The sequence below is a fragment of the Camelus bactrianus genome, chromosome 23 (assembly GCF_048773025.1).
Source record: "Camelus bactrianus isolate YW-2024 breed Bactrian camel chromosome 23, ASM4877302v1, whole genome shotgun sequence".
NCBI lineage: Eukaryota > Metazoa > Chordata > Mammalia > Artiodactyla > Camelidae > Camelus > Camelus bactrianus.
The window spans coordinates 19396649-19419294 of NC_133561.1; the positions used below are offsets into that span (position 1 = coordinate 19396649).

A 22646-nucleotide genomic window follows, 5' to 3' on the forward strand; every position below is an offset into this window, starting at 1 on the left:
TCAGGCTCCCCAGCTCAGTGGTTCTGCACTGGAAGATAAGTCCCCAGAACATCTGACAAGTGTATAGGAGAGTTGGAGGGCTGCAGGAAAGAGAGACTCCAATTCCTAAAGGGCACAGACAAAATCTCACTTGCTCTGAGTCCTAGCAGAGAGGCAGTAGTGTAAAAGGAGCCTGTGTCAGACCCACTTGCTAATCTTGGGAGAAACTCCCAGAGAGGCAGAAGGCAACTGCATCTCCCAGGGATGAAGACACTGGTGGTAGCCATTTTGGGGAGCTTCTTCCATCACAATGACACCAGCACTGGCAAGCATCATTCTGGAATCCTCCCCCTAGCATATTAGTGCTGGGGGCTTATCTACCCACCAGTCAGCTGGCAGCAGCCCCTGCCCACCCAGGCCATACAGACAGCTGCAGGTGGCCATACAGACAGCTGCAGGTGGACCCAGTCTTGCCATCCTGTGGACCCAAAGCAGTTGCCTCCCTTCACCAGGCTGTGCAGCCAACCACAAAGGAAGTTTACCCCACCCTCCCAGGACCATAGCCACTGTACAAGGCAGGGCACCACCTGGGCTGGGGACCAGCCATGCCTATCAGCATGCCCACAGTAGTCAGCCCTTCCACTACAGAAGGGTAAACGCAGTCCACATAGGGGGCATATAGCTCTGGTGACCAGAGGGGAGTGTGCTGCTGGCTCCTACATAAGTCTACTTCTCCAAGATCAGGAAGTAACACTGACCTACCCAATACATAGAAATAAACAAAAAGAATTAGGCTAAATGAAGATATTGTAACAAGAGACAAAGAAAGACATTACATAATGATAGGATCAACCCAACAAGAAGATGTAAAAACTGTAAATAAATATGCACCCAATATAGGAGCACTTAAATACATAAAGCAAATATTAACGGACATAAAGGGAGAAATCGACAGTAACACAGTAACAGTAGGGGACTCTAACATCACACTTACATCAATGTACAGATCATGTAGACAGAAAATCAATAAGGAAACACTGGCCTTAAATGAAACATTAGAGCAAATGGACTTAATTGATATATATAGAGCACTCCATCCAAAAGCAGCAGAATACACACTCCTTTCAAGCACACGTGGAACATTCTCCGAGACAGATCACACGACAGGCCACAAAACAGTTCTCAATAAATTTAAGAAGACTGAAATCCTATCAAGCATCTTTTCCAATCGTAACAATATGAGACTAGATATCAACCACAAGAAAAAAACTGTAAAAAACACAAACATTTGAAAGCTAAACATATGCTACTAGACAACCAATTTCCTTGAAGAAGTCAGAGGAAACCAAAAAATACCTGGAGACAAATGAAGAAGGAAACACAACAATCCAAAACCTATGGGCAAAAGCAGTTCTAAGAGGGAAGTTTACATCAATACAAGCCTACTTTCAGGAAAAGAAGAAAAATCTCAATCTAACCTTACACCTAGAGGAACTAGAAAAAGAAGAACAACAAAACACAAAGTTAGCAGAAGGAAATAAACCATAAAGATCAGAGCAGAAATAAATGAAACAGAGACTAAAAAAAAATAGAAAAGATAAATAAAACTAGGAACTGGTTCTTTGAAAAGATACACTAAATTAATAAACCTTTCGCCAGACTCATCAAGAAAAAAAGAGAAGGCCCAAAGTAAGAAAATCAGAAATGAAAAGCAGTTACAACTGACAACACAGAAATACAAAGGCTCATAAGAGATTCCAATTACACATCAATAAAATAGACCATCTAGAAAAAAAATGGATAAATTCCTAGAAATATACAATCTCCCAAGACTGAATCAGGAAGAAATAGAAAACTATCTGCAGAACAACCATTGATGAAAAAGGCTGGAACCTACCCAGAAAAGATCTTCTACAGCTAAAAACATAAAGAAGGAATCACAATGAGACGGGAAGGTGAGGCAGACTCACACTATAATCAAGTCCCATATCGCCAAGTAGGCAACCCAGAAACAAGAATAATTATATTGCAGAAGTGCTCCCATAGGAGTGAGAGTTCTGAACCTTAGGTCCAACTATAAAATAAATAAGCCATGGGGATGTAATATACAGCATAATGAATATGGTATTTATGGAATATTATGGAATATGGTTATTATAATTATATTGTAGTAACTTTGTGCAGGGACAGATGGTCATTAGACCTATCATGGTGACCATTTCACAATGTATGCAAATGTCTTATCATTACGTAGTACACTTGAAACTAACATAATATTGTACATCAACTACATTTCAATGTTTTTTAAAAAGGACAGAAATATACAGGGATATGGTTACAAAACATTGGTCAACATTCAAATTTAAAAAGTGATGGATTATCAGAAAGAATTTTTTATGTTTATTTAAAATTTTTCTGTAATGTGAATATTACTTATACAATAAAATTTTTGAAATAAAAACTTATTAGTCTATTGTCATGGTTGTGTTCTACATAAAGTTATGAAACATATTTATTTATAAATATTAAATTACAGATTTCCCTGGGTCATTTTCATGCTGTTGATCACTGCTTTAGTACCATTTGCTATTTTTCTTCCAACTACAAATAAGCAATACTTTCAGTGTAGTCTTTGTATAAAACATTCCCCTCAACTCTCCCCAACCTTCAAATATACCTTTTTCCATTCACAAGTAATGGCTGGTGGCCATGAATCGCCAAAGTACCTCCAGGTCTACAATTCTTTAACTCCATCATTGAACATTAACACAAATTAAAGCCGATCTAATCCATTCTCCCACCTTCCGCAATTCAAGGATTTGTAGGAAAAATAACAGACAAAAATATTTCACATCCCCAAGAACTTCAAAATAAAAAACAATTACCCCTACCCTTTCTCAATCTCTGAGAAGCTTGGTACAGTCAGATTCTGAATGATGTGACATCTCGGGGCTCATCTGATGAGAATGGTGTAGATCAGGTCTAGACGGACAGAAATCCACACTTCACAAGTATGTGGATTATGCAGATCCCGTTCCACTAACTAAAGAGCCACTTCTAAAGTTTCAAAGAGAAAAAAATTCTGAAGATACTTAACCAATTAAAAATAATGAGAAACTGTGATTTGGGATCTCGGGGGCTTGTGGTATGTCAGGTATGGTATGATATTTTCATCCAAGATGAAAAACGTAGAAAATGACTAAGCAGGATCATCACATTGCATCACATTATTTTAACTGGTTACTGGGGAGTATCTATCACACTTTGACATCATAAAGTCTTCTCACCAGTATTAATTTAACATTAAATCACTGACCACAGATATATAAAATACTACTGGACATTTATTTGTGGGTGAGTCTCTCCATTCAGCTAAATGAATAGAACCAAATACAATCTCAAATACTTAAATGTCCATGTACTTAAAATTTTGATGTTCACAATTGTTAAAGTATTCAAAACTATCTTAAGCCAAATTAAGATGGGACTTTTTCAGTTTTCCTATGCCGCTAACCTTGGTACCTGACACACAGTACCAATGCTCAATTACTATTTGTTGAATGAATGAGTACCAGCTCACAATAGTTTTTAGTAACTTTTATTACTGTAACCTTGGAATTTTTGAGCACATGAATCAGACCTATTATAAAACTCTTCACTCAAGTAGCTCTTTAGTTCTTTGGAAGTCTAAATTTCCACATTTGCTATTATTCTGGTACTAGGTCCTGCAAGTAGAGTCTAATAATTGTGTTAAGCTATGTTAAGTATAAGAGGCAGAAGAGAAAAGTGTAAAAAACATAATTACAACCAGAATATTCTCAGGCCTATAGGAAACAGTAGAGAAGGTTCTTGAACCAGTATGTCAGATCATTCTAGGTGCTAAGGATGCAATGGTGAACAAAACAGATACACCTTGTGCCTTCAAGAAGCTTATGTTTTAGAGAGGAGAGACAGATAGATAAGTAGATTAATTTTAGACTGTGTTGAATACTACTGAAAAAAACACAAAGGGATGGATTCTCAAATCAGACTTACCAGAATCAGAGATCTTACCTAGTATCAAACTTTCAGGAACAGATTCACCAGACATACATGAAACACGGGGCAGTTTAGAATGCCAACATCATCTCCAAGATCCTTTCTTGCCACATGAAGACTCACTCTGGCCCAGATCTAACACACAAGGTCACTAAGTACTGTGTGTACTTGGATATAGAGCATCCCAGAGTAGAAGTAAGAGCAAGAACAAAGAATGACTATAAGTATATTTAACATCACCCACAACAGCAAGGAAACCAGTATGTAAGCAAGAGCAATGGTAGGAAATCATCAGCATGCGGCACCTAGGGTCTTTTAAGCTATAAAAAGTAAAAGTACTTTGGATTTTTCTTCTAAGTGAGTTGGCAACCTCAGAGTTAGGGTATTCTTTTTGTAGTTACCCTTAATATTTAAAGGTGCTTACTTACTACAATCCAAAGTTTGTATTATATCATACATGCTACAATTGTCCAGTGTTCTAGTCCTAACATTTCATAATGATCTCTTTCAAAAGATTATTTAATGATCTGGATGTATGCTACTTTTCTCTGGATTATTGCTGCTATTTTCTATTGAATGGTTATCAAATACCAGTGGAATTATGGGTTAAGAAAGTAAATTGCACATATGCATCTAATTTCACTTTCTCTTTCAAACCTCATTAAAATTGCACTAAAGGAATTATTTTTTAAATAATCATAAACCTACTGAGAGGTAGGGAGAAAAAGAAAGGATTCAAGAACAATAAAAGTTTGGAAGCTGGAAAGCAGATGAATAAGTGACAATGATCTATTAGACCCAAAAAACTGAACCCCAAGCCAGCAGTGGGTAAGAAATTCTCAAGCACCAGTTACTTCTGGAAATTGAGGTGAAGGGAAAAGGAACTAAAATTAGGGGCTCTAGGGCAAGCTGTTTGAAAACTAAAGCATTAAATCACCTCTCAGTTTCTCCCATAGGGTGACTGTCTCTCCCCATCTCTGCAAGAGTCTAGAGATTTCTATTTTGCAGAGAATAAACAGAAGGTGTCTAAACCAGAAGTTGGATGCTTCTGTCTCCCAGGCAGATGGGAAGACTCATTCCTGGGGAATCAAACCCGCACAAAAGAAAATTCTCAAAGACTCTGATGTTAGTGATTCCCACATTACCCAAAGATGTAGTTTAAAGCTGACAAGCTCCACACATGTGTTTGTTATGAGCTTGACACTCAAGGTTTATTCAACATAGGATTATGCAAAGATAAGAAAATGTCAAACTATCATTAATATCTTTAGATGTAGGAAACAAGAACAGGATGCTATTCAGAAAGAAACAAAGAACAAAAACAAGCTAGAAACTAAAAACAGAACATAAATGATAAACTCGATAAATACATCGTAAGAGAAAGTTTAAGAAATCTGCCAGAGAATAGAACCAAAACAAAAAAACAGAGATGGAAAATAGAAGAGTGAAAAATAAGAAAACTAGTAGTCTGGAGGCATACAATGAATAAGTGGTGCTTGAAAGACAAAGCAAAGAAAAAGAGTGGACAGTTAGAAATCATTAAATTTCTTGGAACCAAAGGATGTAAGCTGCCAATCTGAAAGTCTCACTAAGTACCTAACACTTTGATGAAAATGGATCCACACCAAGGTAAATCACTGTGACATTTCAAACACTGAAGACAAAAGAAGATTCTCCAGACTTCCAGAGAGCAGGGGGCGGGGGAGGGAGAGTTTACATACAAAGGATGGAAATCAGAATGGAACTGCACTATCTCAGTAGCATACCCAGAGCGAAATAACAAGGAGAGATATCTTCAAAATTCTTAAAGACTTGAATGTAGAATTCTCTACCCAGCCAAAGACTACCATAGTTAACTTCAGACATCCAAGGTCTCAAACATTTTACCTCCAAGGCACTCTTTTTCAGGAAGCCACTGAATAATGTGCCAAAATCCTAAAGGAACCGGAAGCAGGAAAACTTGGGACACAAAGAAATCTAACTCAGAAGAGGGAAAACAAAGGTTCCCAGGAATATCACAGAGATCCCAGAATGACAGCTGTGCACCAGACAGAGGTCACCGGTTCTACACCAAGGCTGTTTGACTGCAGAGATAGATATGTTGAGGACTACATTAGCACGATCTCCCCTGCCACTGTATCATCTTTTTACCCAAGGACTGAATTCTAGGATAAGCCTGGCCCAGTTCTGACCTATCACTGACCTATCTTACTGGCAAAGTTTCTCCTCACTCTTCCATGACCCACTGCTTGGACCTGACGAGGACCTTCATTTCATCCCTAAGTAGTTTTCTTCTTTGATATAATCCTCAAAGTTAGACATAGGCCCTGACGAGCTTAGAGACAGAAAACGCGAAGCAGCCAAGTCTCTTTGATGCATTCTACTGGACATTTAACACGGTTCACATTACAGCTTTTCTGATGACAGTGATGGCAGCTATGAAAATGTGCCTCTTCGATCCCCGGCTGCAGTAACCATAACTGAATGATGACCCTAACCACTGTGTTCGAGCCAAGCCACACTTCTCATGGGCTGCTCCCAGCCAGTATCAGAGTGTGGAAGGGATACTAAGTAAGTCCCATTCCAAGAAGGGGGCTCCTCCGATGGGCAGATCTGGAGTGAGACCTCCCCACTGCCTTTCCTTCTAGAAGTGCTGCAGTCCAAGGCTTTTCCCACCCAACCTTCCTTCCTTCCTTTCTTCCTCTCACTCTTTGACAGGGGTCAAACCTGCGTTGCATTCTGATGGCTCTCCAAGCCTCCCGACTGATTTCCCTTCACAGGTGTTTTCCCCAATAAATCTCTTCAACATCTAATGCCTAGTGTTTGCTTCTCAGAGTACCCAAAGCATATCACAAGTGGTGTCAGGAGTGATCTGAGACAACAGGTAGTAAGATGGAGTTCTGAGACAGGTTCACTCCCTGTCAAGGAGGCAAAAAGGATGCTCGTGCTAAGCAGTATTTGGGACACAGATAGTCTCTGGCAGTCCCCTGCTAAAGATTTAACTGGAGGTGATCTGGGAAAATCCTAGTGAAAAGGAATGCCCTTGCAGGTGCTATGATTCAAGCATTTGAAAGATGGGGGGTGGGGGGAAGTAATGCCTCCAAAGCAGCAAATTTGGCTTTAAGTGGTGTTGATGCCCTGAAGAGGAATCATGAGAAACTGAGGGCCTGTTGTCAAGCAGCACCAGATGTGGGAGCCAGAGGGCCTCTTTGATAGCTTACAAAGAAGCCCCTATCAACTTCAGTAAAAGAGCAGACTCGCTTAGGTAACATGTAAAACTGGCGTGACAAAATTCTATAAAGGCTGAGGTAGTAAATATTTTAGGCTCTGAAGGGCATATAAAATCTTCATTGTACATTCTTCTTTGTTTATTTTTATAACCCTTTAAAAATGTAAAAACCATCCTTAGCTCACAGGCAGTAAAAAACAGGCTGTGGGGAGGACCTGGTCTGTAGGACATAGTTTGACGTCCTTCAGATAGAAGCTATGAACATCAGGACTGACTGCACAGCCGAGTATTTAAGTGCAACAACCCAGCACACTGAAGCACGGGGTGGAGGCACTCAGGTGGGGTCCCTGAGGGCACTGGCTGGTCAGATGCTCTGGACACTGTGGGCTGGACGCACCCATACCTAGCAGGACACAGCTCCTGTGCTGTCCCGCAGAACACTCTCCCTGACAACACAGCAACAGTGCCCCCCCAGGAACTGCCCTCACCTCCTCGCCTAGCAAGGAAACTGAACACTTGGGTTAAATTCTAGAATAACCTGGCTGGGGAAGTGCTGGTCTGATAAGGGGGGAAAGAGACTCTATTCTGAAACAGCAAAAGGAATTAGCCAGCATGAACGAGAAGGTGCAAGGGGAGGGACCCTGAGACTGGTCAGAGTGCTGGATGAAGGAGGCTGCATTATGTGACAGAATATGCAAAAAATCATTGACTTTGGGTACTTTCTCAGGACGCAGAATCAAATACCTTGGCAAAGACAACAGAAGATGGGGCACACTTGCTGCTATGGTGGTTGTTAGATACCTGGAACAAGTTAATAATCAGCACTGAGTGGAGTGAAAAAGCCAAACTGATAAAAGGGGAGGGCTGGAATGGACAGATTATGAATCAAAACACCAACTAGAGGATTATGTCCCACGGGCAGGCTCAGAGGATGCACTGCTCACCAAGGACATCAAGAATGTGCTATGAGAAAGGTAGTGGCATCACTAAGGAGTTCTGTGATGGTCCTCCTCTGCGTGCCATGGCTGACTAGAACAGGCACACAAGGATTTGGACTTATTAATAACCATGGAACCACCCTTATGCCCAAGTAATAGGAGTCAGGCAGAGCTGTTTAAGCACAGAATCTAAGAGGCCACATATAATGACCAGTAAGGTTAAAGAGGGAGGCAAGAGAAATTACAGAGATAAACAGAGTACATGATATGCTTAGGGGCAAAACAGACCAGTAGCTAATAAGGATTCTGTTTAACAACTAAAATCAAAATAGGACAGCAAAAAAAAAATGTTACAATGAAAATATGTATGTTCCCATATAACTGAAAAATTGTGCTCTACACTGGAATTTGACACAACATTGTAAAATGACTATAACTCAATAAAAAATGTTTAAAAAAATCAAAATAAGGCAAGAATGGAGGAACAGAGGACTAAGGATGGTCACCCCCCTCAAAAGTCATGACCTCTGCTTAATTCCTAAACCTCAGTTACTTTTCATACCCAGAACCCACTGACTGAAGAAGTAGCAAAAAGTCGTTCATAATATTCCTTTCTTATGTTTTCTACCTGTGTTACTGAGGTATAATTTACATGCAATAAAGTTTACTCATTTCAAAGTGTTGGTTTGAATTAGTTTTGGCAATATTATCATCAGATCATCACCACCCCTACCACAATCAAGATACAGAAGATGTCTTTGATTATAAAGTTAACTCCTTTGCACTTAGATGCATTCTCTCCTCTAACTCCTGGCAACAACTAGTCATTCTGACACCAGAGTTTTGCCTTTCCTACAATTTCACGTACGTGAAATCACACAATACAGTCTTTTGCTTGACTTCCTTCACTAAACATACTCTTGTTGAGGTTTATCCCTGTTGTGTGTGTATCACTATTTTGTACCTTTTTATTGCTGAGTAAAGCAGTAGTCCATAGTACTTTTTATTTATCCATTCCCCAGTTGATGGACGTTTAAGTTGTTTTCAGTTTTTTGGCTACTATGATTAGTGCCATCATGAACATTTGTTTGTAAGTCTTTGTGTGGACATGTATTTTCATTTTTCTGGGGTAAATAATTACAGTTGGGATTGCTAGGTTGTATAATAAGTGTATATTATTTAAGACACTGACAAGCTGTTTTCCAAAGTGATTGTAACATTTTGTATTTCTACCAGCAATGTGTAAGAGTTTAAGTTTGCCAGCATTTAACATGTTCATACTTTCAAATTTTAGCCTAGAATGTGGATGTGTAGTGGCATCTCATTGTCCCCAACAACTAGAGATGTTCATTATCTTTTATGTGCTTACTGGCCATTCATACATTATCTTTTATGAAATGTCTACTTCAATCTTTGGCTATTTTAAAAATTAGGTTGATTGCTTTCTTAATATTAGTTGAAACAGACATTCATATATTCTGGATACAATATCAAATAAATTACTTTTTAAATATTTTCCCCCAATCTGTGACTTGTACTTTTTTGTTTTGTTTTTTTACTCTGTCACTTGAAGGGCAAAAATTTTTAATTCTGATGAAATTAATCACTGTTTTTCCTTTATGGTTCACACTTTTTTGTGTCTGATCTAAGAAATCTTTGCTAACTGAATGTCCTAGTCTTCTCTATGTTTTCTCCTAGAAGTTTTATAGTTTTAGTTCTCATTTTCAGCTCTATGACCCATTTCAAGTTAACTTCTGTGTATGGAGTAAGAGTGTTGAAGTTTGTTTTCTTTCTATTCAGATGCCCCTTTGCTCCAACATTATTTACTGAAATGATTATCCTTTCTTCATTGAACTACCTTGGCACTTTTGTCAAAGATGTAAGTGTGGTTCTACTTCTGGATTCTCTAGACCATTTCATTGATCTATACATGTATCTGTACACAAATATCACACTGTCTTGATCATTGCAGCTTCATAGTAAATCTTGCAATCAGGTGGTATAAAGCCAACTTTGCCCGTTCTTGTCAAAATTATTTCATTTGTTCTAGGTCCTTTACTTTTCCATTCAAATTTTAGAATCAGCTTGTAAATTTCTTCAAAAAAGCTTGCTATGATTCGGTTGAAAATGTATTGAATCTATAGATCAATCTGAGAAAAAGTGCCATCTTAAAAATATTGAGCTTTCCAATTCACAAACATGTATATCTACCTTTTATTTAGATCTTAATTTCCCTATACAATGTTCGCTATTTTTAAAGTATGTATCACTTATCTTTTGTTAAATTTATTCATTAGTTCACTTTTTATGCTACTGTATATAGAACTGTTTACTCAATTTCATTTTTCTAATTGTTAATTTCTAGTTTATAGAAATACAATTAATTTTGTATGTTGACCTTATAGCCTATGACCAGGCTAAATTCATGTACTGGTTCTAATAGCTTTTTGGTAAATTTCTTACGATTTTCTACATGAACAATCATGTTGTTTAACATACAGAGAGTTTTACTTTTTCTTTTCCAGACAGTGTATCTTTTATTATTGTTTCTTGCCTCACTGCACTGGCTAGGACTTCGAATACAATGATGAATAGGAGTGATAAACACAGGCATTCATGATTTCAGGTAGAAAGCACTGAGCTTTCACCATGGAGTAAGATGTTAGCCTTAGGTTTTTTGTAGATACACTTAGTCAAGTTGAGAAGTTTCCTTTTATTCTTAGTTTGTTGGATATTTTAATCTTTAGTGAGTATTTACTTTTTTCAATGCTTTTTCTACATTTATTGAAATGATCATATGGTTTATCTCCTTTGTTCTGTTAATACAGTAAAGTACTATTGATTGATATAAAGCCAACCTTAAATTCCTGGGATAAACCCCATTTGCTCATGATATATTATCCTTTTTAACATATTGTTGAAAGGGATTTGGTAAAATTTTATTAAGGATTTTCCACATCTACGTTAACAAGATCCATAGTTTCTTTTCTTTGTAATATAATTGTCTTATTTCAGTATCAGAGTAATACTAGCCTCAAAAAATGAGTTGGAATCCACACACCTATGGTCAATTGATCTTCAGCAAAGGAGGCAAGAATATACAATGGAGAAAAGATAGCCTCTTCAGCAAGTTGTGCTGGGAAAACTGGAAAGCTGCACGTAGATCAGTGAAGTTAGAACACTCCTTCACACCATACACAAAAATAAACTCAAAATGGCTTAAAGGCTTAAACATAAGACAGGATACTATAAATCTAGAAGAGAACATAGGGAAACTATTCTCTGACATGAATTGTAGCAATGTTCTTCTAGGTCAGTCTACAATAGAAAGACAATAGAAAAAAGGCAAAAATAAACAAAATGGGACTTATAAGGCTTGTAATTTAACTTATAAGCTTTTGCCAGCAATGGAAACTATAAACAAAATGAAAAGACAACCTATGGAATGGGAGAAAATATTTGCAAATGATGCAACTGACAAGCGCTTAGTTTTCAGAATATACAAACAGCTCATACAACTCAATAACAACAACAAAAAAACCAACCCAATCAAAAAATGGGCAGAAGACTTAAACAGACATTTCTCCAATGAAGACATACAGATGTACATTAGGCACATGAAAAGATGCTCAGTATCACTCATTACTAGAGAAATGCAACTTAAAACTACAGTGAAGTATCACCTCATACCATGGCCATGATCAAAAAGTTTACAAATAATAAATGCTGGAGAGGCTGTGGAGAAAAGGGAACACTCCTATATTGTTGGTGGGAATATAAACTGGTGCAGCCACTATGGAGACCAGCATGGAGATTCCTTAAAAAACTAAAAATAGACATCTATCCAAATTCATCAAATTGTACATCTGAAATATGTATAGTTTACTGTACAGGAATTATACCACAATCAAGGTGTTAAAAAAAAAAACACCTAAAAATTAGAGTTACCATATGATCTAGCAATCCCACTCCTGGACATATATCCAGAGAAAACTCCAATTTGAAAAGATATGTGCACCCCAATGTTCATAGCAGCACTATGTACAATAGCTAAGACATTGAAGCAACCTAAATGTCCATCAACAGATGACTGGATAAAGATGATTGTGGTATATATACACAATGGAATACTACTCAGCCATAAAAAAGAATGAAATAATGCCATTTGCAGCACCATGGATGGACCTAGAGATTATCACACTAAATGAAATCAGACAGAGAAAGACAAATATCATATGATATCACTTACATGTGGTATCTAAAATAATGATACAAATAAACTTCTTTACAAAACAGAAACAGATTCAGACATTGAAAACATATTTATGGTTACCAAAGGGGTAGGGGAGAAAAAAGTTAGAAGTTTGGGATTAGCAGATACAAACTACTATATATAAAATAGATAAACAACAAGGTCCTATTGTATAGCACAGGGACTAATATTCAAAATCTTGTAATAAACTATAATGAAAAGGAATATATATATATATATTCTAGATCACTTTGCTGTACACCAGAAACTAACACAACATTGTAAATCACCTATACTTCAATAAAAAAAAAATGATTTGCAAAGTGTTCTTTCCTATATTTTCAGAAAGATTTTTGTACAGAATTGGTACTACTTCCTCCATAAATGTTTGAGAAAATTAACCAGCAAAGTCATATGAATCTCTAGTTTTCTTTGTGGGAGATTTTTAAATTATAGATTTAATTTTGGTAATTGATACGGGGCTACTCAAATTCTCTAGTTTTTCCTGGGTCAGTTTTGGTAGTTTCCTTCTCTCGGGGAATTTATCCATTTCATCTAAGTTGCCAGATTTATTGGCATAGTATTGTTCATAATGTTTCTTTATTATCCTTTTAAAATGTCTGAAGGATAATGATAACCCCTCCTTTAATCTTGATATTGGTAATTTGTGTTGATCTCCTTAGCTAGAAGTTTACCATTTATATTTGAAAAGACCAGTATTTTGGTTTTAGACCAGTATTTTGGTTTAGTATTTTGGTTTTACTGTCCATTTTCTATTTTGCTGATTTCTGCTCTTTATAATTTTCTTCCTTCTATTTATATTGGGTTTATGTTGCTCTTCTTTTTCTAGCTTCTTAATATGAGCATTTAGGTAATTAATTTTAGATCTTTTGCCTTTCCTAATATAAACATTTAAAATAGTAAATTTTTCTCTAAATGCTGCTTTACCTGCATTCCATACAGTTTCACATGTATCTTTATTAACATTCAGGGTAAAATATTTTCTGATTCCCCCTGTGATTTCTTCTTCAATTCATGAATTATTTAGAAGTATTTTCTTAATTTCAAGTATTTGAAGATTTCCTAGTGATCTTATTCTCAACTGATCTCTAATTTAATTCATTTTTTTTTATCAGAGAATATATCCTGTATAATTTCAATTTTAAAAAATCTACTGAGACTTGTTTTAAAGCCCAGCACTTAATCTCTTACTGAACATTCCATGTACACTTGGAAAGAACATGTATTTTGTGGTTGTTGGATGTGGTGTTCTACAAATACCAGTTAGGTCGAAGTAGTTGATGGTGTGGTTTATATCTTTATAACTTTGCTGATATTTTATGTAGCTGTTTTATCAGTTACTTTTCATCTGTCAATATTCTTTCTGCACAATGCTCTTTCTGCATTCTCTTAAATTGATACTCATTTTGCAGCCTCCTTAAGTGAAGAACTTAAAAATCCTTATTTGTCAGTCAGTCCCGTGTCTACGGCCTTTCTTCAACTAATTATAAAGATTATACATCTAAAGTGAAGTTCTTCCTTGATCCATTACATTACTTGGTCACAGCCATTTCTTAAAGATCTGATATTAATCCTTGCAGATCCTTTTGATTGGCTAATTCGCATAGCTGTCCTAATGTCTTCACTGAGCACATTTAGTAGTTTAAGGCATTTTTTGTTTTTGGTAAGGATTTCTTTTTTAATTACAAGAAGCTGGAGCTAAACAAAGAGTCTGCTGAATGAAACTTTCTTAGCCCTACTTACCTCTGCAATCAGATCGTGTAGCTCTCCTTCACTAGGGCAGCATCCTAATGACCTGATAATTGTCCCGATCTCTCTGGGGAGAAAAGCAGTCAATAGTTTTAGAATATAAACTCTGAAAAGGCAAATGCTATGTTTCTCTAAACTATTTCAGAGCAGGTGCAGCATAGCAAACAAAGTCACTCAATAAGTATTGCCTCATGAGGATGGAAGATACTTTCTGAGGAAAGGAAAAGGCAGAGAAGTGAACCAAAGAGAGAAGAAAGAAGTGTTTGCACTGACTGGCAAGTGCAAGACTTGCCTGGGCCAAAATCAAAAAGTTCTAAAAAAGGAAAAGAAATGAGGGGGAGTAAGAAAAAGAAATGCCATCCACTTACTGATTTTAAGTGCTAGTTAACTCTTTTGAGTTTTTCAGTTTCCACATCTGTAAAATGTGGATGGTAAAGTCCACCTTATAGGCTTATGGAGTCTACATTAGTGGCAGAGTACCTAAAAGTCGGACTTCTAGTGTCAGACTGCTAGGGTTCAAATCCCAGCCCTCCAACTTGCTAGACTGGGCAGGTTAACCTCCGTGTGCATGAGCCTACCTGGTAGGTAAAACACAGTGTCTTCCTTGAAACACTTAGAACTGGGCTGGAAGCACTCTAAAGGTCAAATAATATGATCTCTGCCAAGCACAGCTCTTGGCCGAGTAGCCACTCAATAAATATGTAATGTAATGCAACTTAGTAATGTAATTCAATTCAACAAATAACCTAAAAAAAGTATAAATGATATTCAGTACTCTCTGGATACTAAGACAAGGATTGGTAATAGATAATTAAATATTTCCACTTAAAATGATTAAAAATTTGTAATATTTTGAATGCTAATTTCACAAATATTCACTTAAATAGAACATTTAACTTTTTTTTACACCATTCTAGATATTATTGGTGGTGTTGTATTTACTCCCTATTTTACTGAGAAATCATTTTAAATAAGGATTCTTAAGTTCTTCACTTAAAGAGGCTGCAGGATGAGTATCAACTTAAGAGGAAAACCTAAAGTCCATAACTAAGGCAGATAGAATTCTTAATGTTCACTGATTGATCTGAAGGCCCACTAAACATGTAATGTCCTCATGTCAGTTCTATTTCATACCTCCCTGAGCACCTTAGTGTCCACACATCTGCACTGTGTTTCATGCCCATATCCCTCACTGGGGCAGGATCTGAACATGGTGCTGTTACTAGAAACTAAAAACATTTTAAGAGATTATACTTTCAAGAAGCCTCTAAAGATGACCCATGAAACTGGCTAACATCAATGTAGTAATACATTAATGTAACTAGACTGGCTATTGCATACATTAGAACAAAGAGTTAATGAGGCAGGGACAAAAAATATGATTTGGCAAGTATTCACAGATTTTTCTCCTCTGTAACCTTCCAGGCCTTCTGTTATGCAAATCAGAGAAGTGCTTCAACTCTAGGCTCAGAAGAACAAGAATAAAGACTGCCTTACCTCACAGAAACAAAGGGAAGGTCAGAAAGGGAGGAGGGGAAGAGACTGAAAGCCCTTGCAGGTTAGAAATTTCAGGGAGGTGGTGAGATGGGGGAAAAAAGAGAAATTTCAGGCCTGTGCTGTGCAATATAGCAGCCACTACCTCTATCTGGCTATGGAGCACTGGAAATGTGACTAGTCTAGATTGAAATGGGCTGTAAGTGAAAAACACACAGGTTTCAAAAACTTAGTATGAAAAAAGTGTAAAATATCTCATTAATAATTCTAAAATTGATTACATGTTGAAATCATAATATTTCAGATATATTGGGTTAAATAAAACATATTGTTAAAATTAATTTTACCTGTTTATCTTTTACTTTTTAAAAATACGGTTACTAGAAAATGTTTAACTGTATGTGTAATACTCCTTTTGGGTAAGACTTCTCTAGGGAATAGGTGCCACAATGAGTCAGACTGAGAAGAAATACACCTAAAGAGAAAATTAGAATTACATTGTGTTGTGTCAGCAACATAATTCCCCCTTGAGCCACTCTGAGAAATTTTTAACCGTATTTAAATAAGGTCCTTTGTTGCTGACCCAGGAGTCTCACATCTGCGCCAACATCCATGAGACAGTAACAGGCTAACTTACTAGCTTGTAAGTAGAGTAAAATCAAACCAAAGAAGTGAAGAGCTCCTGTTAAGAAGAGTGTCCTGGCTGGAAGACACAGTGACCCAGGAAGCGCTCAGAGGAGCCACTGTGCAAATATCCCCACCACAGCCCATTTCAAGGCACCAATCTAACGTTACTCAAGGCAGAGTTGGGAAGAGATGCACAAATGCGCCATCACCACATGGTACACTCACCATACAGGGGACAAAAATCATCTCCAGAGCATAAATAAGACTAAACCATAATAATTTAGAAAGTGGTAAGTTTTCAGTATTTATTACCTTTGTTATTTTTCCACTATTAATAAAAATATTTATTTTGCATTTTATACAGAACCACCTGAAAAAGTATAGAACGTTACCTGAGTTCATGTATCACCCTTGTGCGGGGGCCATAATTTCTCTGCACCATTCCAATTTTAGTATAAGTGCTGCCCAAGCGAGCATATTTGTTTTTGATATAATTTACTTGTAAGTTTGTAAAATTTATTTTTATATAAATTAGGTTTAATAGTGGCTTGCAAATTTCCTAAAAACTTGCCCATCAGCTCTTGTGAGCTGCTACAAGTCACCATGATTTCGCTCCAGCACACCACTGATCCAGTGAGCCCCAGTGACTTCATTCAGACAGGTCAAGTGACTTCTGCCCTGCATCTCTAGACAGGTGCATCTCCTATACAAGCAGCATGCTTAGGACTAACTCATTTAGTGTTATAATACATACACAAAGCAGAAATCGAATACAACTTCAGTGAAAAAAATTTTTTTAATCTTTCTTCCTTTGGAAATTTCTTTCTTCCTTTTAAATCAATGTCATGGGATTTTTAAAAAATTACCAACACCTCAATTTTGGTAGTACTTCCAGAGAAAATTAAAACCAACTGTTTGATTTAAAGTCCTTAAAATCTGCAGAGAGATTTCTTTTGTCAGAGTAGATTTTCCCTTACGTTGTTAGGACTACAAAGTAACTCCAAAAGGAGTATTATGGCTAATACTAAGAATTTGTCTCTGTACCTGCACCATATACAGAGTAGTAGACATGGAGGCAAAATCATATCATAACAAATGAGTCACAATAAAGTTGTCCAATAGTGGCATCATCATTTAATTTGTATGCAGCCATCGGACCACTTAAAACATTTGGCCAGGACCAGCCTGGTTCTTGGTAAGCTGGCATTCAGTGGATGCAGTATCATGTTCCTGACACAAGGTGGAGCCAGTAGCATTGAGCTGGGTTGTGAGTCTTCAGTCTAAGGGCAGTCTAAGGTCAAAAAGATCACAAAGTTCAGGACAATGGTAATTCTAATGGAGGGAAGAACAGGCAAAACATTGTACCTCCTCTATGAAACAGGTGACACTTGGCTGTGTATGAGAGAAGGTTTAGAGCAGTACAAAAGTTTCTAAGAAGGAACACAGCAGGATTTGAAAATGATTTTATTTAATAAATATGTATTAAACACTACTATGTGCCAGGTACAACAGAAAGCAAAATGAAGACGCTGCCCTTGTGGAAGGCATTTTTCACAGACTAACCTTATTTTTGCAAAAGCCAGGAAATGAAGCTGAAATAATAGCTAATCTTATTCAACAGACCTACTCCATTCAAAAAAGAGAGCCTCTTTTTCCAAAGGTCCCTGTAATCAAGTAAGAATCACTTTTATACTGCTAAAATATGCTTTCTGAAAACCTTTTGGTTCTAACTTGTTACAGTATTATTTCTTATATATCCCCATGTGCTAGTTTGCAGCCTTCAAATGAGGAACTCTGGATCTCCTGTGTATCACAGAGAAAAAGGTTCTATAAAATGTTGGATATTACATAGAGAGATATAATAAATAAGTAATTTAATGACAGCTTTACTTTTCATTTGCTGTGGCCCGGGCACTGCCCTAAGCAGTGTAGTTACTGTCAAGAATTAGACAGACGAGGTCTCTGCTCTGATCATGGAACTCACAATCAGGTGGGAGAAAGTACACACACACACACGCAGGAGATAATTTCAGGCAGTGATAAATACTATGAAGAAATCACCACCGCCATCATTATCATCATCATCATAACTGAACTAGCTTGCTAGGGCTGCCATAACAAAACACCACAGACTAGGTTTTATTTTCTGGAGGCTACAAATCCAAGATCAAGGTGCTGGCAGGTTGAGTTTCCTCTGAGGCCCCTCTCCTTGGCTTGCACATGGCTCCCCTCTTGCTGTGTCCTCACATGGTCTTTCCTCTGCATGAATGCATCTCTGGTGTCTCTCTGTGTGTCCAAATTTTCTCTTCTAGTTAAGGCCATAAACCAGATTAGATTAGGGCCGGCCCTGAGGCACTCGTGTTAATTTAATCATCTCTTTAAAGACCTTAGCCTCAAATAATTATATTCTGAGGTACTAGGCATTAGAGCCAGGACTTCGAGGGGAATGCAATTCGGCCCAAAACAATAATAATAATTATGATGATATGCCTCCTACCACCACCTTTCTCTCTGCCCACCGTTCCTTCTGGCCTGGACCACTGCAACAGTCCTCACTGTAGTCATTCTGCTTCTGCTATGACCAACCACCTCAACCCATTCTCCTCCCAGCAGCCAGAACAATCCTTCAAAAGTGAAAATCATAGCATATAATTCCCCTTCTTAAAACCCTTCAGGGGCTCCCAACTGCACTGATCATCTAAACTCCTCTGCATGACCTATAAGGCTCTACATAACTTGGCCCCTGCTGACCTTTCTGACTTGACCTTATACCACTCTCCTCCCAGCTACACAGTCCTTTTTGCTCTTCTCTGACACACGAAACCTCTTCCTTTCATAGCGCCTTTATAGCTGCTCTCCTCCAGTTCATGACACAGCTGGCCCCTAATCCTAAAGATCTTAACTCAAAAATTATCTCCAGAGAAACCTTCCCCAACCAGAATGCTTAAACTGTTTAATTCCACCTAACCAGCCATCATTCTCTAATACATCACCCTATTTTATTTTCTTTATAGCACATTTTATGACCACATCCTGTTTTATTTACTTTATAGCACTTACTGCCATCTGAAATTGTGTATGTTTACCTGTATATTGCCTGTCTGTTCCTTCTAAAATACAAGCTCCATAAGGACAGAGGCCTTTCACTGCTGTGTTCCAACACCGAAAAGGAGCTTACACCTATTGAGGACTCCATAAATATTTGTTGAATAATGAATGAATAGTTTTCTATAAATTCACCCATTTAATTGTCACATCAATCCATATTATAATCCCCATTTCAAAAATAAGGAAACTGGAACTTGGAGAAGTCATTTGACCCACCCTTTGGAACATAACTAGGATGGAGCAGAACCAGAAGCTAGTCCCCATCCTCTGACTCCTGAGCCTCTGTCTCTCAGCACTCTTGCAATAACATCTTCTCAGAACAAATCATGGTGGTTAGAGTAATTTGGGACGAAAAGTAGTGAAAGAGAAAAAGACTTAGATGCAGACCAGAATCACTATGCCTTTTTCGTATTTCTCACAGATATTTTGGTTATAACAAGGATTTAATAAATGTTTGCTAAATTAATTGACTAAAATACTTCATTGTTGCAAAAGTCTAAGTAATTCCAAATTCAACGTGGCCAAATGGCTGCTCACTGCCCAAACAAAACAAACAAATAAACAAAAAGCTCACTGTCCTGGAATTCTCTATTTAAGAAACAACACTGAAACAGCATTTGACAAACACTACAGTAAATCATTGTTTCCAGTAAGATCAACCAATGGATGCTAAAATTAGTGGGCAACGTTTGAGGAGAAATAGGATGTTTGCACAGTAGTGAAGTATCTCCCAAGACATTTACCCATTACAAAGGGAAAAATAATAATTTCTTTTTATGGGGGAAACCTGGCAGACACTAGCTTAACCAAGAGAGCAAGGTTAACATCAGCAACAAGACATATCAACATCAAGTATCCCCTGATGTGATGCTCTGAGAAGAATACAAATCACTTCTATGGTATTCTCGCCTAAAATGCATTACCTCAGCTATGCATGAGAAAACATCTGACAAACCCAAACTGAGGGACGTTCTACAAAATCACTGAGCTGGGCTTTTCGCAAGTATCAAGGTCATGAAAGACAGAAAGATTGAGGAACTAACACAGATTGGAGGACTTAAAGATACTGTAACTAAATGTAACACAGGATTGATTCTGCACTAGATCCTGGAACAGAGAAGGGAGATAAGTGGAAAACCCAGTGAAAATCAGTCAGATCTACAGTTTAGTTCATGGTTTTAAATAAATGTTAATTTCTTGATTCTGATCATTGTACTATGGTTATATAAGATGTGACCATTAGGAGAAGCTGGTTGAGGGATACACAGGAACACTCTATACTATTTTTGCATTTCTGTAACTCTAAAATTAATTTCAAAATAATATGCTTTTTAAAACTGAAAAGATTAAATTTTAAAATAATAGCATACCAAGTTCCTTTTTTCCCTATGAGCAAAGAATGGAGATTTCTGGTTAATGAGATATTTTTAAAGAGGTACCACTTTTACATATTAGGGATATTAGCCAAAATATAACATTTTCTCCAGTTGTCATTTATCTTTTGATTTTTAATGATTTTTTTAGCTTGAAAAAATTTATGTGGATGAATGTGTCACTCCTTTTACTTCTGGATTTTGTTTTGAGTCATTTTCTGCATTCCAAGTTCATAAATGAATTCACCCATATGTATTTTAATACTTATAAGATTTTATGTTTTACACTTAGATTTCTGTTGCATATAGACTTTATCTTGGTATACAACCTGGAGTACAGATGTAATTTTATATTTTTTCAAGTGGGTACCCAGTTGTTGAGTTTATCTTTTCCTATTCACTAGAGATGTCATCTATATCATGTATTTATTAACTTTCCACATCACTTGGGACAATTTCTGGATTTTCTGTTCTATTTCATTGGTCTGTTTTGCCATACTCTTTTATTTAATTGTAAAGGATTTATAATATTTTTTGGTTTTAATTCTTATTTTTTATTGAAATGTAGTTGATTTACAATGTTAATTTCATGTGTATGTACAACAAAAGAGATTCAGTTATACATATAATACACATATGTATTTTTTCCAGATTCTTTTCCATTACAAGAAATTGAAATATAGCTCCCTGTGCTATATATAGGTCCTTGTTGTTTATCTGCTTTATATATGTGTATCTATTAATCCCAAACTCCTAATCTCTTACCTGTAATATGTTTTAGTATCAAATAAAGTCAAACTCATCTCCTTACTCTCCTTAATCAGCATTTTTATTTTTTCATATGAACATTAAATTCACTTGTCTAGCCCCAGAAAAGATTTGTTGATATTTTGACTGTTTGTGTTAAGTTTACAAGTTAATTTAGGATTACTAGACGTCTTCATGATTTCAAGTCTTCCTATTCAAAAACATGGCATGTCTTTCCATTTGTTCAAGTCTATTTTCGTATCTTTCAGGTTTTCCTAATGTGGTATTTGTATTTTTTTGGTTATATTTATGTCTACAAATGTAAGCCTTTTTGTTGCTATTGTAAGTGGGTCTTATCTTCCACTACATCACCTAACTGGTCATTATTTGTATAATTGAAGGCTTTTGATTTTTGTGTATTAACTTTATTTCCTGCAACCTTATTAAACTTTTTCTTTGCAATAATTTTTCCATTGATTTTTTTGTTTTCTAGATATTTCTGACTTCATATGTGCAAATAGAGATGGTTCTCCTTTCTTCTATCTTTTCTACATTCTACCATTTTGTACCCAATATTTATGCCTCTGTTATTACTTGTCTAATTGTGTTGGCTAAAGCTTCTAGTTAATACTAAACAATAAAGACAAATACAGATATTCTTTTCTTGTTCCTGACTTTAGCGGAAATGCTGATTGTGCTCCTCTTTAAGTAAGAAACTGAATATGCAACACATATTTCATGTTAAGGAAATATTTTCTCAAGACTACTTTATTGAGTGTGATGGTTAATTTTATGTGTCAACTTGATTGGGCTTAAGGGATGCCCAGTTGGATGGTAGAACTATTTCTGAGTGTGTCTGTGAGTGTGTCTCCAGAATCTAGCACTTGAATTAGTAGACTTGGTAAAGAAGACTGCCCTTGCCGTTTTGGGTGCACATCATTCATTCTGTTGGGAGACTGAAGAGAATAAAAAGTGGAGGAAGGACAAATTTGTTCTCTTTGCTTGAGCTGAAACATGCATCTTCTGTCCTTGGACATTCATGCTCCTGATTCTTGGGCCTTCAGACTCAGACCAGGATTTACACCATTGGC

At 36.8% G+C, this 22646-nt stretch overlaps 1 protein-coding gene and 1 non-coding gene across 4 annotated transcripts in view; both read right to left on the minus strand.

The window, feature by feature from the left end:
- DRC8 (dynein regulatory complex subunit 8) overlaps window positions 1-22646 on the minus strand; it is a 67390-nt gene that overhangs the window by 13059 nt on the left and 31685 nt on the right. For all 3 annotated transcript variants that reach the window (XM_045509456.2, XM_010973556.3, XM_074351723.1), the window contains one exon: window positions 14201-14273. In XM_045509456.2, the coding sequence (XP_045365412.1) occupies window positions 14201-14273 (73 nt within the window). The remainder of the gene's footprint in view (window positions 1-14200; window positions 14274-22646) is intronic.
- Window positions 16702-16804, minus strand: LOC123614026 (U6 spliceosomal RNA). Its single transcript, XR_006721494.1, has one exon. It is a non-coding gene; the product is annotated as a U6 spliceosomal RNA (small nuclear RNA).